Source organism: Dipteris shenzhenensis, chromosome 1 (assembly GCF_047967505.1).
Source record: "Dipteris shenzhenensis isolate YYH24624 ecotype China chromosome 1, Dip_SZ_1.0, whole genome shotgun sequence".
NCBI lineage: Eukaryota > Viridiplantae > Streptophyta > Polypodiopsida > Gleicheniales > Dipteridaceae > Dipteris > Dipteris shenzhenensis.
Genome location: NC_141596.1, coordinates 32,164,458 through 32,181,390, shown reverse-complemented (window position 1 = coordinate 32,181,390; position 16,933 = coordinate 32,164,458). Strand labels below are relative to the sequence as shown.

Here is a 16,933-nt window from a genome sequence, read left to right as displayed (position 1 = left end):
TGTGAAGTCTAAACGATTTCATTTTAGTCTCTCCGAAACATGCATCTAAATCTAGCTGATCAGGCAACACATCATTTAAGATAGAAATTATTATCAGAATACCAACACGCCACAACTTGGACGAAAACTTTACAAGGTGAACTCTGCATGTCCGCTAATACGACAGAAGTAGATACCTAGATGAATTAAGGAACATTCCCAAACTCGTCCTCTAAAAACACAACATAGTGCAATTTCAATCTCACGATAGTCACTCATAAGATTGAAAACCATAAACTCCATCACGCATAGCAGGGACTAGCTACTATGACATCCCCACTAACATCATCTACGCCCAACAATGGGTGTAGACCATAGTATCAAAATATGCTCACACATACAAATCCACACACCCAAACATACTAGAGGCAACACATACATGATCAGCCTACTTCAATTAATATCTGATCTATTATTAATTTTGCTCGAGCTAATGAGCTCTTTAGATCAATATAGCACTCAGCAAGGACCCTAGCACCTCTTTGCTCCAGCCCATTGAGGCTTCGAAGCCCCATCCCCATATGCGATTTGTGCCAAGCAACTGTGATTGCCTTCCCCTGCTGTGATTTGAATTCCAGCCTATTCTAGAGCTCATTTCCAAGTGTGGACTAACCAAGTGACACATCCCAACACTCCTGAAACCCCTGATCTGCAAGTGAAACACACGCAACGTGAGAAACTGAGCAGGCTGCTCACCACCCAACCATGACATCTACGGGATGTGATCCCGAATCGAGCCACGAGCTGAGCTACTGGCACGAACTCCCGATCAGATCCAAACCAACCTCGTGTCCCATACCACCAAGTGGCGCTGTGAAGCCTGGGATCTGCCACTGAGCCTTGGGCTACGCTAAGATGCAGACGCGCGTCCGCGATTCAATACAAGATCAGACCTAGCACCTGGGAACGAAACCTGCTCCCATCGGCACACTGAGAACTGAACCCCCTGGGCCCCTTTTATAGACTTGGGCCCTAGCGCCAAAAATAATGAAGACCTATAAATGGTTCGTACCCTTGCCACTCAACCCGAGAATCAAGCCTGCCTAGCTCTAAGCCTCCCCAGGCTAACTGAGCTAGTCTTGTGTACCCAGTACACGTCAGATACCAATCCGTGCACATGACATACTCCCCCTCCTCTAAGAACTCACTCCTGAGTTCGCTAAAAAACTCAAAAATGTTCTCTGGAGGTTTTGTAATGTCTCCCATGTTGCATCCTCCTCAACACGATCCTTCCACTTAATCTTGTATTCTATGATAGATCGATTACGAATTTGTCTGTCACGAAATTCAAGAATACACTCAAGTTCGTGTGGAATAAAAGTCAAATCTGTAACTTCTATTATCTCGTGAGGAGAAACAAGTTGATCATCCGCACCCAAGACTTCTTTCAGTCTACTGACATGAAAGACTGGATGGACTTTAACATCAGGAGGCAATTCTAGTCGATATGCAACTGGTCCAATTCTTTTAATGACCTTGAATGGGCCACAGTATCTGGGCGATAATTTCGAAACCAAACCAGTACTTAGGCTCTTGGATTCCTTGGGAATTCGTAAATATACCATCATTCCTTGAGAGAACTCTCTAGGTGAACGATGTCTATTAGCATAAAATGTGTCTCGATCTTGGGCAATTCTAATAGACTCCTTGGCAAACTGCAACATTTCCTGCATGTCTAGCAAGAAGTTCTTAGCAGCATCATTTTGAATTCCTTTTAATCCAACCATAGCTGGTGACTTAGGTTGAAACCCGTACATAAGCATAAAAGGACTGTAACCAGTACTAGAATGCTTTGCACTGTTGTAAGCAAATTCTATCATTGGTAGATAATCTTCCCATGAAGACTGTCTCTTAGATACATATGCCCGAAGCATGTCTTCAACCAACTGGTTAACCTTCTTTGTACTGCCATCGGATTGTGCATGATCCGAGGAACTCATACTTAGAGTAGTTTCTAACTTCTCAAAAACAAGTGTCCAAAAGTTACTTGTAAACTTTGAGTCCCTGTCACTGACTATGTCAGATGGCAAACCATACAGCTTAAACAAGTGGTCCACAAACTCGTGAGCCAGCTAAACAGCTGAAATAGTTGTTCTAGTAGATAAGAATCTAGCCATTTTTTTCAAACGGTCGACTATGACCTAAATGGAGTCATGACCTTTGCGCGTACGAGGCAACCCAGTAATAAAATCCATGAAAATACTTTCCCATTTATTACCTGGAATCTGTAATGACTGTAATAAGCCCGTGCTTCTAAGGCGTTTTGCCTTAGTAACCTAACAAACCCAGCAACCTACTACATAGTTCTCGATAAATGCACGCATCTTAGGCCAATAAAAGGTATGCTTCACAAGAAAAAGAGTCCTATGTATACCCGAATGTCCAGCACTAGGAGCATCATGACACTCCCAGAGAATCTTGGATTTAAGGTCCAAAACATCTGACACACAAATCTTTTCATTCCGAAACAACAAGCCGTTCTTAATCATCCACTGACCTCCCGCCGCCTGTACCGTAGGTGGCACAATCCCTAAGTCTTGGTCAACCATGGAGCTCCCATCTTGGACTCTCTGCCAATAAGAACTGAAATGACTATCAGTTGCGTATAGCCCTCTCAAGGATTGAAATAGGTCTGAGGATATTTCCATAAATGACAAAGCATTTACAAACTTAACTCGACTTAAGGCATCTGCCACACTATTCAACGAACCCTTACAATAACGTATTTCAAAATCAAAATCTTGCATTAATTCTACCCATCTAGCTTTCTGTCCCCTCAATTCTCATCCATCACACACATACTTAATTGACTGATGATCAGTCAATACAAGGAACTTTAAACCATACAAGTAGTATCTCTAATCCTTAAGAGCATACACTACAGCATAAAGTTCCTTCTCGAGTGTGGTTCAACGATATTGAGTGTCGTCTAGCTTCTTACTCTCGAAAGCTACAGGTCTGTCCTCTTGGAATAGAGCTGCCCCAATCGCATAATCACTCGCATCGACCTCTAAAACACAAGGCCGGGTAGGATCGGGTAATGCAAGAACGAGTGCTTCCTTGATAGAAAACTTCAAGGTTTCAAAAGCCATGTTCATTGCATCATTCCAAGAGATTGACTGGCTAAACCTGCGTCCACGACCTTTCAATATGTTTGTCAGGGATGCGGTGATATGTGAATAATCACGCACAGACTTCTGTAGAAATACCGTAAATCCAAGGAAAGAACGAAGTTGTTTCACAATCTGAGGCATAGGCCATTCTAAAACCTTCTGGATACGATCCAGATCAATGCTAATACCTTCAGAAGAAATCTTGTGTCCTAAGTAAATGATCTCCTTCATAAAGAACTCACATTTACTCATCTTGGCATAGAGCTTATGCTGTCTTAGAATAGCTAAGACAATCCGGAGGTGTCCTATGTGATCCTCAAGCGTTTGACTATATACCAAGATGTCATCTAAGAACACTACAACAAATTTGCCCAGAAAATCCCTGAACAAATCGTTCATCATTTGCTGAAATGTGACAGGAGCATTGGTCAAACCAAAAGGTAATACAAGAAACTCGTAATGACCATACCTAGTTCGGAATGCGGTTCTATCTATGTGTTTAGCATAGATACGAATTTGGTGATAACCCGTACGCAAATCAATCTTAGAGAAATACTACGCTCCGATCAAACGATCTATCAGATCATCGGAACGAGGTAGAGGGTATCGATTCTTAATTGTCACTTTATTTAATCATTTATAATCTATACACATTCGCCATGTAGAGTCTTTTTTCTTTCTTAAGAGACTAGGTGCACCCCAAGGTGATTTACTTGGGCGTATGTAGCCCATATCCAGGTAATCTTGTAGCTGGGTAGCTAACTCATCATCCTCTAGCTGGCTCATCCTATAAGGTGGTACACTAATAGCTAGAGCCCCTGGGACTAAGTCTATGCGATGATCTACTTCCCGTTCAGGAGGTAAACCTTCCGACAGTTGAGCAGGGAATACATCCTGAAAACTATCTAACAACATTCTCAATTCACGGTGTTCAAACACACTTAAATCAGTTTTGTTTATTACAGAGACAACAAATGAAGAAAGCGGAATCAAAACACATTGATAGACATCATAATGAGAAGTATTTAATATATTCCGAAGCTGCATCGCAGACACAATAGGTCCCTGAGAAGAGAAAATTTTATATCACTAAATACAAAATTGGGTGTCCTTATCTACAAAAGAAAGTGTATGCTCCGTCGATCCAATCTGAATATTGTGGATTTTAAACCACTCTATTCCGATTAACAAGTCTACATGCTCCAAGTGCATAACATAACACGTGAGTCCCTGTGTAAGCTTGAATCCGGATAGGAAGCGCTTCAACCTTGCGATCCCAAAACTGCTTCTTAGCTAGAAGCTGCATCTCATAGGTGTGATCACTAGATACTGTAGACAGTGCCATCTTTTGCACAAATTTGTAATTAACAAAGTTGTGAGAGCTACCCAGATCAAAGAGAATGTGAACCTGTTGGTCCATATAAACTCGAAAAACATCATGGGAACTAAACAACGAAGTATTGAAAGTGCAATTACAAGAAAGTGAACAGGTAATGACATTTGCAGAAATATCTGTCATCGAAACTTGGTTCGCTCCCTTGGCTTTGGTACCTGGATCCGCCTGGAGCTTCGATCCAAGCACTAACTTTTGATTCTTGCGCTTTGGACATTCATTCTTGGTGTGGCCCTGCTCCTTGCAATAGAAGCAACGTCCTTCTTTCTTAAGCTTCAATGTGCGAAGGAAACGGACTCGACCATTCTTTGATTGAGTCAAGTTTATCTTGGAGGCGTTGTCCGTAGACTTCGTCTCCCCGGTACCAGTCGTAGGCTGAAAGAACTTGCGTTTGTTCTTTCCACTCGTGTCGAAAACTGTAGTTGCCTTTGCACCGGCCATGCTATCATCATAAATACGCGCGTAATTCATAGCCTCTTGCAACGTTATACATTTGTTGTTCTTAATTTACAACTTGTACGAATCTGACAAACCATCCACAAAGAAACCTAACAAGGTCACTGGATCCATCTTTGTGGCCCTGGGCTACAGATCCCGAAACCTTTGAAGATAAACTTCAAATGACAAGTTCAGCTTTGACATATCGAGGGCTTTAAGCTTGCCAACGATATCATAATCGTCCTCCTTCTTCAGGAACTCCTTCTTGAAGACTCCTTCAAAATCTATCCATGTATCTGGCTTAGGTTGGAGTTCCTTCCACCATAGCAACGCCTTTCCTGAAATGAAACCGACTGCAAGCTGGATTTTCTTCTCATCTGGGTACGGGTGGAACTGGAAGTGTACCTGTCACTTGTGTAACCAAGTGTCAACTACCTCCTTAGTTCGAGACTTTTGATCTCCCGGAAAAGGGCCTGGAGTTATGTTCGGACCTAGCACTGAAGCCATGGCATCCACATGCGTGAGTGCCTGCACAGTGCTAGCCAGAAGAGTGAGAGTCGCTTGAATCCCTTGGAGTTGTTGTATCAACCCCATTTGATTCGTATTAACCTGCTCGAATTTTCCATCCAGAGCAGTGGTGAATTCACTGAAGGCCTTCTTCGTAATCAAATAGTCATAAAGACCCTGGTCTTCCTCTCCCACAGGAGTGTAATCCAGATCCTGTTCTCCCATGGTGAACTCGGGATTTGCAGGATCAGACATATCTAAAATCTGATTTGAACGAATATAAACTGAGAGAAATAACTGAGAGAATCAAAGCTGAAAGGAGAGTAGAGCAGAGAAAAACCGTAAACCGTCCCAAGAGATGCTGACGGAAGAAGATGCTGAAAACTGACGAACCGCGGGCGCAATAAACCCGAAGTCTTCCTCTTGCTGAATTCGCTGCAGGCTGCAGTGTACAAAATTCTGCAGCAATCTGTACCGTACGGAATCCTCCTGCTGACCGTACAGGTGACGCAATCAGTACAGATGGCTAACGTGGCTGTACGGTTGCTGACGGGATCCGTACGGTTGCTGACGCAATCCGTACAATTATTGACGTGATCTGTACGGACGCTAATGCAGTCCGTACAGTTGTTCACGTGGGCGTACGGTAGCTGACGCAAGCTGTACGGATGCTGACGCAGTTTGTACAATTGGTGACGCAGATGTACAAAAGCTGGCGCGGGAGAACGACAGGTGACGCTGGCTGTCCCGAAACTTGATGGCACAATCAACGACGATGGCGGGGAGGGCTGCTTGCACAAGGCTATGGCTGAGCTTGGGACTTTGCCAAGCTATATAGGGAATAGGGCAGCCAAATTAGGAAGCCCTGCTTCCAAGAAAGGCTCACCCTCCCAACTTTGGAGGGTGGTGCTTTTTCGAAAAAAGCAACACCACCCACAGGGTGGGGTGGCCGCACCCTGTTCCAGCCCCTTGCGCATCTCCCTGCCCTGGCCGAAACTCCTTCTAGCCATCGCGCACCAACACAGCCTCACACCTCGGCGTTCTCCCACGCAGCCCCGATCAGCCTCGATCTGCACGCCTGCACTCAGCTACTCTATCGCCTCTCCTTCCTGCACCTCCGCTGTCTCCCAGCTATGCTCATCCTTCTCTCTCCTAAACCCTTCAGTAAATTCGAAACACTCTCCTTCTTCCTCCTACCTTTTCCCTACATCCTGACCACCCCTAATAACCCATGAACCAAGCAGAATTTGCAGCAGCAAATTTCGAATTTTAGGGCATACCTGGAGGAAGAAATCGTCCAAAGTACTCGCATCAGAAATTCCTACCTCAGGAGCTGGCTCCGATACCAACTGACACATCCCAGCACTCCTGAAACCCTTGATCTGCAAAACAAACACACGCAACGTGAGAAACTGAGCAGGCTGCTCACCATCCAACCATGACATCTACGGGATGTGATCCCGAATCAGGAGATGTCCCCTCCGAGCCACGAGCTGAGCTATTGGCACGAACTCCCAATCAGATCCAAACCAGCCTGGTGTCCAGGTGGCGCTGTGAAGCCTGGGATCTGCCACTGGGCCTTGGGCTATGTTAAGATGCAAGCGTGCGTCCGCGACTCAATCCAGGATCAGACCTAGCACCTAGGAACGAAACTTGCTCCCATCGGCACACTCAAAACTGAACCCCCTGGGTCCCTTTTATAGACTTGGGTCCCAACGCCAAAAATAGCGAAGACCTATAAATGGTTCGTACCCTTGCCACTCAACCCGAGAATCAAGCCTGCCTAGCTCTAAGCCTCCCCAGGCTACCTGAGCTAGTCTTGTGTACCCAGTACACGTCAGATACCAATCCGTGCACATGACACTCACTGACACATCCCAGCACTCCTAAAACCCCTGATCTACAAAACAAACACACGCAACGTGAGAAACTGAGCAAGCTGCTCACCACCCAACCATGACATCTACGGGATGTGATCCCGAATCAGGAGATGTCCCCTCCGAGCCACGAGCTGAGCTACTGGCACGAACTCCCAATCAGATCCAAACCAACCTGGTATCCCATACCACCAGGTGGCGTTGTGGGTAGGTAGCTTTGGAAGATCACAATAGGGGTGGATCCGAAGCCCACTGACATGAAGGATGCTTCAAGAATGATTACAATGGTTGTAGATTCAGCAAGCATGGGAAGACAAAGATGCCCAAGCCCTTGCATCGATCATAAGAAAGACAACGGATTCTGTCATTCCACATCTTTAGAGTACTAATACGTCTGGTGAGGCATGGACAGCTCTAAAGGGTTTGTATGAGATGGACAACACGTCGAGGATCCTATCTCTCCTAGACTAGGTTGTTCAACATGAACATGGAGGAAGGGGATCAAGTACATGACCATCTCATGCAGGTGAAAGTGGTGAGAGATCAACTTGGCTTCAGCTGGTCCAAAAAGCCAAGTAGCACTATTAGTACTTGGGATACTTCCGTGGTGTACAACTCAACCGGCATACTAACCTATGTACACCATGAGACCATAATACTAACTATTCTTACACTTCCCCTTTCGTTGCAATTTTGGTTTCTATGATACATATAGTTTTTATGAATGCCTGAATTTTTGTCTTTGACAAAATAGACATTGGATTTCTTTGAATGCTTGAGACGTTACCCTTGGTGAATAAGTCTACAGAGAAACTAATATCAATATGCTTTGCCTTCCATGATTTTTGGGATTCTTTCCTAAAACAAATGCCTCCTGTTATAAAACAAGGTCGTAATTTCTTCCCCTTGAACTAAAGTAAAAGCCTTCCTAGCCATATTGCTTCACAATCCCACTTTGATAAAGCAATATACTATGCTTATGTTGCAGACAAGACAACTATGTCTCGCTTTGTGCTTAACCATACCATGGAGCAAGAATGGAAAAAAAAATTGTTCACTTTTCCTATTTAACTCCACCCTAGTCTATATAGGTTTGGTTTTTTATTTCTATCCTTCATACATGGCAATTTATGGTCCATTGTACCTTTTAGGTACTTAAAGATCTTTTTCAACAATTTCCAATCATGCTCACAAGGGTTTTCCACAAGCCAACTAACCAAGCAACAAATGTATGATCTAGGTGTGGCCATCAGATACATCAGTTTGCTAGCTTTTTCTCAATACAATGTAGCATCTTGACGTATTGACTCTCAATCGTAAAGGTATTGTGACATATTCCAATTGATGTGTTGACAGATTTGCATTCTCGCATATCAAGTTGCTTGAACATTTCATTTATGTACCTTCTCTAATTGAGAAAGATTACATCTTCACTTTATCTAAATTCTTGTTGAATTCAATGCCAAAAATGCGATGCATTTCTAACACATCTCTCATGTTATATTGCTTACATAAGTTTACCTTGATTTGATTCATCATCTCTATGATGTTACCTGCAATGATCAAATCATTATCCACATATAATGTATTAATGGCTAGATTACATTTTATATCTAAGTGTATAACCTGTAACCATCTTCATTATTGATAAATTCTTTTGACATAAAGTACACATCAGTCCTACTATATCAAGATCTTGAAGCTTGTTTTAACATGAAGTCTGTTCTTTAATTTAATATATCATATGTTAATTTCTTTTTCTCTTAAAACTTGGTTGCTATTGCATGTAAACTTCATCCTATGAATCGCTCTTAATGTGTAGTATTTGCTCACAACTATCCTTCACGTGCAATCTCTCACTTGAGATATCTAGATGTTGAAATGCCTTTGACATCTAGATATCTCAAGTGAATAATACCTTCTTTGTGTTTTATTGGTTGCCTTGGAGCACCTTGAAATACCTCATAAGATTTCCAATTTGAAAGGCCGTGATTAAAACAATGGAACCTCTTGCCATGATGGATATCTTTATTTGCTTGAAAACTAGTTCAAAACTTATTTGGAAGAATGCTTTTCAGGGAGACTAAATTTGCCTTTATTTCATTTTGGAACGAGCTTAGAGTAGGCTTTGGGTGCCTTGGATATGTTGTGGGATACAAATGGGAATATAGCTAAAGATTAGCCTTTGAAATGAGCAAACAAAAACTTTGATATATTATGCTTTGTAAAGGCTTTAGCCATGGTAAGAGTAAGAAATTGGGACAAGAATTGTTTCTATTGCCGAAAGAAAGAGGCCCATCAGAAGAGGAGGAATGAGTCCAAGCTCAAGGAGTCCAAATCCAAATCAGCCAACATGACTACAGGAGAGCTAGAGGTGGTCATTGAGCATTGATGGGCTCATGCAATGACCAAAGGCAAGCAAGGCTGGTATGTAAGCAGCAGAGCATTAGAACGTATGTCCAACAAGAAAGCATCATTCAAAGCCATGGAGCCTCCACACTCAGAGTCAAAGGTGACGGTGAGGTACAGTAGGACTTGCTCTAGAATGGGTATTGGCAACATTCCATTTAAGACAGAATTGGGAGACGAGAAGAGAAGGTAATCTTTGTAAGAACTTACTATCTCGGAGTCAAATGGCCAACAACGAGATGAAGGTAAAGTTTGACGGCAAGAGGTCTTAGTTCATATAGTGTGTGCACTTCACAACCATTCATGTGCGTGTACAAGCCAAAATAGACAATGCATCCAAGACAAATATAGAAGCAACACATATATTTCTATCTGTCCACAAACTGGACACAGTACATTACCAAAATGTCCTCCTACTATATGCATGGCACCTCTAGATCTCCGAGCCCGCGTGCTTCTCTGAGTTTATGTAGACTCCCTGTCAAGTGATCCCTTCCACCTTGTTGTCCGAGTAGCCAGCCTAGGCAAGCAACACCTCAAGATTAGTCTGCAGCTCCTCTACATCTCCTTCACCTCCTAAGTATAGGCCCAAGGAAGCCCTAACTGCTGCTGTCTGAGGGCTGCTCCAAGTGATGCCAAAGGAGCCCAAATGACCCACTTTTATAGGGGCTGGTTGCCCCTTCAAATCAGCCAACTTTTCTGCCCCTGCCAGCCGATTCAAACAGGCCAAATCAGCCGACTTTTCCAGCAGCCTATAAAGCCCGCCTTTGGCAGCATACTTCCAAACTTTGGATGGCCCTGCCTGGCCAACTGGCAGGCTGCCCCAGGCAGGCCCGCCCATAATCCAGCCTGATTTCCAGGCCCATAGGCCCTCCAAAATGCCGACACACAGCGCCTTCAGCCTTGTTCCAGGTCCCAAGCAGCCTCTAAACAATCTGTACTGGAGTCCATATTGCTCCATATCCTGGATAAGGTCATCCTGCCTGTCCACGCAGTCGTTTCTTGCTGGTCTCCCTGCACATGCCTGTCCTTTCCATCCATGGACAGCCCTGTGGCACTCCTGCACCACTTTTGCACACCATGGTGGCCCTGATCTTCCAGGTATTTCCACTCTCTCTCTACTGCCCACATGGCAGCCCATGTGGCAGCCCCATGACCCATCCTATCAATCTATGGTCCAACCCCTCCCCCCCTGCACTCCTCATATGGGGGCTCACAGGTGGGGAGATGACCAACCCTATTCCTACATCTGCAGGGCTTACTTGGAGGGCAAGCAACACCAGGAGCCATTCCCAAGGGAGGCCACATCGAGGTCCAAAGCCCCGCTCGAGCAATGAGGCTCTCTTTGTGAGTGCATCTAGAGTGATTAGAAAGAGTTCATCAATTCATACCTCTATTCTCTGCCACTCCTTCCTTGATGCACGTTCTCTTGTGAAGTTTACTCCCCATATCACTCACAAGAATTTATCTTCCATTAATTACTCACAACTACAGGAGTGTATACCCTTTGTAGTTAGCTACTTAGTTTTGGCTCATCAAAAAGCTGTGAGTAGTTGATATCCAACTTTCTCTATCACGATACTCGCCTACTTTATTTGAAGCAAAAGTTTAGGTGGCGTTGATAGACACCAACAAGAATCCTTAGGCTATCGAAGCCGCAAGCCTTTAAGAGAAGACACTAGCAGGCAGTATAATATATACAAACATGATCATGTGGCTTGACCAACATGAATAAATTGAGAAGGCAGAGATAAAAGAGTACAACAAATGCAAGTGTTGGAATTGGCATCAGAAATGCAACTTTCAGGTAGCTTACGTTTATATCTTTTTGAGTAAAATCAGCTGCACCTTGCGGTTTGTATGTCAATTCCTGTGTAAACATCAAGTCATCCACCAAGCTGTGATGCTCCAGAACTTTCCCTCGCAAAATAATCTTAAACCCTGGCGGGAGTCGCAGGTATAAAATAGATGCATAGCTCTGCAGGAAGTAAAGCATTTCTCATTTAAAACATCTTCACTGTTCACAAAAGATACCAGCACCAGTAGTTAAGAAACATAACAGGCTTACATGCTGCAAAGAAGGCACACAATGAATCAGAAACATGCAGGACTCTGATCAACACACCCGTAAAGAATGCCTATAGGTCAAGTAATGCCTAGAGTTTGGGAAACGGGCTGCCATTAATATTTTTTTCTCATCACGGTTGGCACCTCGTACTTGTATGTCCTGCAAAAAACAGGAGTAAGTCTGCTTCGAACCTTCACCCCAATTATTGGCCATGTTATGAGTACTCGCATGGCGGTTCTTTCAAAAGGCGCATAATTCACCCTGGAAAATCCTTGATGTATGAGCTAGCTAAATGTTTGTCATTTACAGATATGCAGACCTACATAAGGATCTGATTCAAAGTCTAGCTCGAGCTGTCCCTGATCATCCTCCCAAAGATTGTATATGACAATTCGTGTCCCTTGAAGCTTCATTCCTCTGAACTGCAAACATTGAGGAGGACATAAGATTGCAACCATGAGGTTCCAGAACTCTACAAGCTATTGAGATTCATAAAGACAATCACTACAAGAGATATTGCAGCAAGAATGCTGAGACCAGGCTTCAGATCATCAACCACAAAGAAAGCATGAAACTGACCTTTCTCTTATGTCAAAACTAAACATAGCATTCTTTGCAGAGATGCCCATTCCTTTATTGAGGAGTTCTGATACAATATTTCTGTCTAGTAACCATGATATACAAGAGAACCTCACACTGCAATGCATAAGTTCGACAAACCTGATCTAAGAGGTCCACTTCTGTGTCATATGGTGACCACTGCTTGATCGTGTTCATATTATAATTCCAATCATCTACATTACTTCGTATAAGCTTGCGCAACCCAAAAGGCTCAACTTCATAGTCAACCTGGGAAGAGAGGAGCATCAATGCAATAGATTTTTAAAAACTGAAATCATATAAAGTTCCATGCGCAAGGAAATTTGTATGTTCCTAGCTCTGCTCAAAAGATCAAACCTTGGCTAATAAGCTATACCAAGAAACCTGAAAATTACATGCATCCACAACCGAAATATTTGCACTATACTCTGACACACTTCTCTCACCATGGGCACAATAATGTCCTCCTGGCCTGTGTCCCGCAAAAATGAATAAGAAAGCATGCCTATACTTTGAGTAGCACTGCAACAGTTAAGGGGGAGATCATTAAACATAGGATTCATTTGTGGAAAAACTGACACAAATTTGCATACAAGAAAGCAGCAAACAGCACATATAACCTGGTGCTGTACAGGTGGGCAAGACAGCTCAATTTACCAAAAGTATGAAAGCCCACCAAAATACAGCTGCTAAGAAGGGCACTTATCACAATCTAAATTCTACTGGAATTGCACATATGACTTTTACATGAGCAGGACAGACTTGCAACTAGGTATGTTTGATTGTTTTTCCTAATCTTTGAAACAACTGAATCAACATCTGGAACATCCATTCTCAAGAAGATGGTGAAACTACCCCGTGTATTTTGATTGCCTTGATAAGAATTGCTGGTTTGTGACTTGCAGAACAGCCATGTGTCATGTGTCAAATGCTAAGGTATTCAGCTCTCTTTCAAGGCCCTCTAAAAGAGATTTGACAAGTAATCTGCTGAACTCTTATCCAAATTTAATTCTGACTAGTCCTCAATCATTCCAGACTTAGGACCTGCTGTCCATAGTCTCTATCACAACTTTTCATTTGTGGACAATAATAATATTTAAGCTTTTTGACTTGCCATCTTCTCTTGAATCCTTTTTATAATCCAAGTGCAATATAGAGTTGACCTTCTATTTGACATTAGTTAAAGAATTCCTTATTTATTTTAATTATGGTCAAAGAATTCTTTTGATTGGTCAAAGCATTGACTTTGGTCAAAGATACTTAACTTCAGTCAAGAAGGCTTGACTTCAGTCAGGGAAGCCCCTTAATTATAGTCAAGAGGGTTGACCTTGGTCAACCAGTGAACTAATGTTTGGCGTGAGCATTGGTTTTTCTTGATGGGGACACCCACAAAGACTAGGATTAGTCTAGAGATTATTTTTGCATGCAAAAAGCTAACAGTTAATGGTTGCCGCAGTGGTGTGGTTCATTAAATTGTTGCAGGTACCAAGAGGGGTTAAAAAGCCCTGTTTTTATGGAGCTAAGACCAAAGCAAATTGACCATAAACTTATGACTTCGGACCAAGGCTTTTGCAAAAAATTCCCCCATTCTCCTCCAACAAATTCTGCTAAAGCAAAGGCTACATTTTCCAAAATTGCAAAAGGATTCTTCAATCTTCCAAAAAGCCTCACCCTAGCAACGATCCTCACTAGAATAATCAGGGCACCACTCAAGAGACATCCCTGCTCACTAGACAAGAAAGGAAAGATTTCATTCTTTGTTTGATTACTCAACATTGAGCCATAGTTGTGAGTGCATGGCTATGCATGATAGGAACATCTTCAATGTTCAATGTGAGTGTGACAACATTGTCATTCACATTCCACATTGTCCCTTGGCTTGCACTAAGACTGGACATCAGCTTTTACAATCAATTTAAATCAACTCTCGACAATGATTCACTTCCTTTTGGGCTTCCACAATGTTCCTTGAGCCAAAGCTTGCAACTATAAATTCTCAATACACTACTAGGTTTTACCATGTTTATTGCCATTATACATACTCCCATTGCAACGTGTTCATCCTCACTCCTGTATCAAATCTACGCCTAGCATCTTTCTCTAAAGGATCTCATGTGCCCATTGTATACAACCATCTGCCAAGAGGATAGGCGATGATATACACTTGAAACTCTTCAGCCACCCAAACAAAGCATTGGACTTTCCTTGGAGAGTGTCTTTTTCGAGTTCAGTGAGGGTGGCATAACTCCCCTTATTGGATATTTCTTGAAATTGGTCAATGGCAAGACTCACCACTCTTGATTCTCCCCCCTGTTGTACTTGTTGATTTCTCATGATTGGGTTGAGTCCTATGGAGTATATTCTCAGTCTTGAGATAAGCTTTTCGAGGCTTTCTTTAATAGTTGAATAAAATATCATGTCTTATGTAAGAGCATAAACAGCAAGCCAGAAGTAAATCATAGCTTTGAATAATGTATTCACACTAAAAACATCCTATGATCAAAAGATCTGCAAAAGCTACGTATTGCAACTCTTCAGTACATGTCTTTTTTGCACGATAGTGCATTCAATAAGCTTTTATTTTATCCAGAAAATGTAGCATCATTAATCAGTTGACAGGAATGATAGTTTTATTCACAGGGAGGATAGTTTTGTTTCACTTGAAGCTTATTTATCCAAGCTTACTCTTTCCAATGGTTTTATTTGTTTTCACAAACTGGAAGTATTATTATAATGTTATATTCTTTTTACTTTAGAGGCATACAAAAACTTTATTTAAAAAAACTCGTACGCTTTGGAGGAAAAGTTTAATCTTTCATTCCATGTATAATGCTACCATGCTTCCCAAAACAGTTGAGGATAGTTTTGTTTCACTTGAAGCTTATTTATCCAAGCTTACTTTTTCCAATGGTTTTATTTGTTTTCACAAACTGGAAGTATTATTATAGTGTTATATTCTTTTTACTTTAGAGGCATACAAAAACTTTATTTGAAAAAACTCAACGCTTTGGAGGAAAAGTTTATTCTTTCATTCCATGCATAATGCTACCATGCTTCCCAAAACAGCACTTAGTTCTCTCAGCCCAACTTGTGCTCTTTCGATTATATACATCTGTGATTGTCACATGCACCCCTGCACTTGGGTGCAATGTGACACATTGGCTACATCGAAAAGTACATAATAGTTCCTTAATAGGATCATTAGTACCCAATGTTTCCATCTTTTAGAGTTAGGTTTAGGTCCAGCTTAAGATAGGATCCCTTTTGGGCCCCCTCAGGGCTGGAAAAATGGCAAGGGAAGGGTTGCCTTTATAGGCTATCCTGCACCCCTCCCTAGGCCACCTTTTATGGGGCCAAGTTATGGGACCAAGGGACCAGCCATAGAAAGGGGGTCTCAGGGTACTCTTTCAGCGGCTCTTTACACCTTTCTTTACAATTTTGCACAGCTCACTTTTCAGCTCTATATTTCAGTCATCTCTCAGCTCTCTTTAGAATCTATTACTCCCAACTTTCACTCTCACTCATACAGTAACCCTGCATCCTAGTGGACAGCACAAGCCTCTTCCTTGCCTTGTAGAAGTGTCCTACATTGTCACTGTGGACAGCATCAAGGTCTTGGTTTTGGTCGGCGTTGCCTCTCAGGTCTTCGGGTCTGCAATATGTGTGCACAGTGTACTCTTCAGAAGCGCGTTTTCGTGCTCTCTCAAAGATTGTCTCCAAGTATAAAGAAAATTCTCCCTTGATTGGGGGAGGGGACCCTCAGTGGGTACAGGGACCCAATCGGTTGTCAACTCCATTCTCTCTTTACCTTTATCTCCTTTCTCTCTCTATAGTGCATGACGTTGATTCCTCGCTAAAGGTTTCAAGAAGGTCTCACTGTGATTACACGATCTCATTACCTTTGCATGTTACAATGATTAGGAGTGATCATTGCTCTGTACAAATGTGAGTGACGATCCTTGCCAGCAGTCTGCTAGCCCAAATACCACTGACACACATGAAATGATTGATAGTAAAGCATCCACCATTTCAAAAAGAGTATATTAACTTCAAATGCAAGAACCTAGAACAAAATCATGTTTTCTAGCAAATATCGTAGGCATTACATGCACAAGGAGTAGTAATCCTTTTCCAAATAAAGAAGCCTTGCACCATAGATGACAGCATCGATGTTTTTTTGGTTGAGAATTCACCTTGGCCACTTGCTGAATTCAGCACACACATAACAAGTAACCCACAATAAATGTTTAAAGGTACTCCCATAGTAGCCATGAAGTGGAGGAAGCAATACATGAAGAGAGAGAAGCCATGGCACAACATTCAAAAGATGTTCCATATATATAACAACTAGTGTGGAAGGAACTGACAAGACAGTTGGTGTTCCTTCAAGGAGACATATTTGACGACTCTTTGATACATGGGGATGACTATAAAATCAGAAATGGAAATGGTGCTAGGAACAATAAACGCATCTGCTATGGTAATGTTG

General features: G+C 42.4%; 1 protein-coding gene across 1 annotated transcript in view; it reads right to left on the bottom strand.

Moving 5' to 3' along the window:
• The window catches only part of LOC147905710 (protein MICRORCHIDIA 7-like), a 45,218-nt gene that overhangs the window by 14,722 nt on the left and 13,563 nt on the right, over window positions 1–16,933 (bottom strand). The window contains exons 7-11 of the mRNA XM_087374450.1: window positions 12,891–12,966; window positions 12,565–12,693; window positions 12,168–12,266; window positions 11,902–12,003; window positions 11,593–11,754 (exon numbers count right to left, since the gene is read on the bottom strand). Coding sequence (XP_087230576.1) covers window positions 11,593–11,754; window positions 11,902–12,003; window positions 12,168–12,266; window positions 12,565–12,693; window positions 12,891–12,966 — 568 coding nt within the window. The remainder of the gene's footprint in view (window positions 1–11,592; window positions 11,755–11,901; window positions 12,004–12,167; window positions 12,267–12,564; window positions 12,694–12,890; window positions 12,967–16,933) is intronic.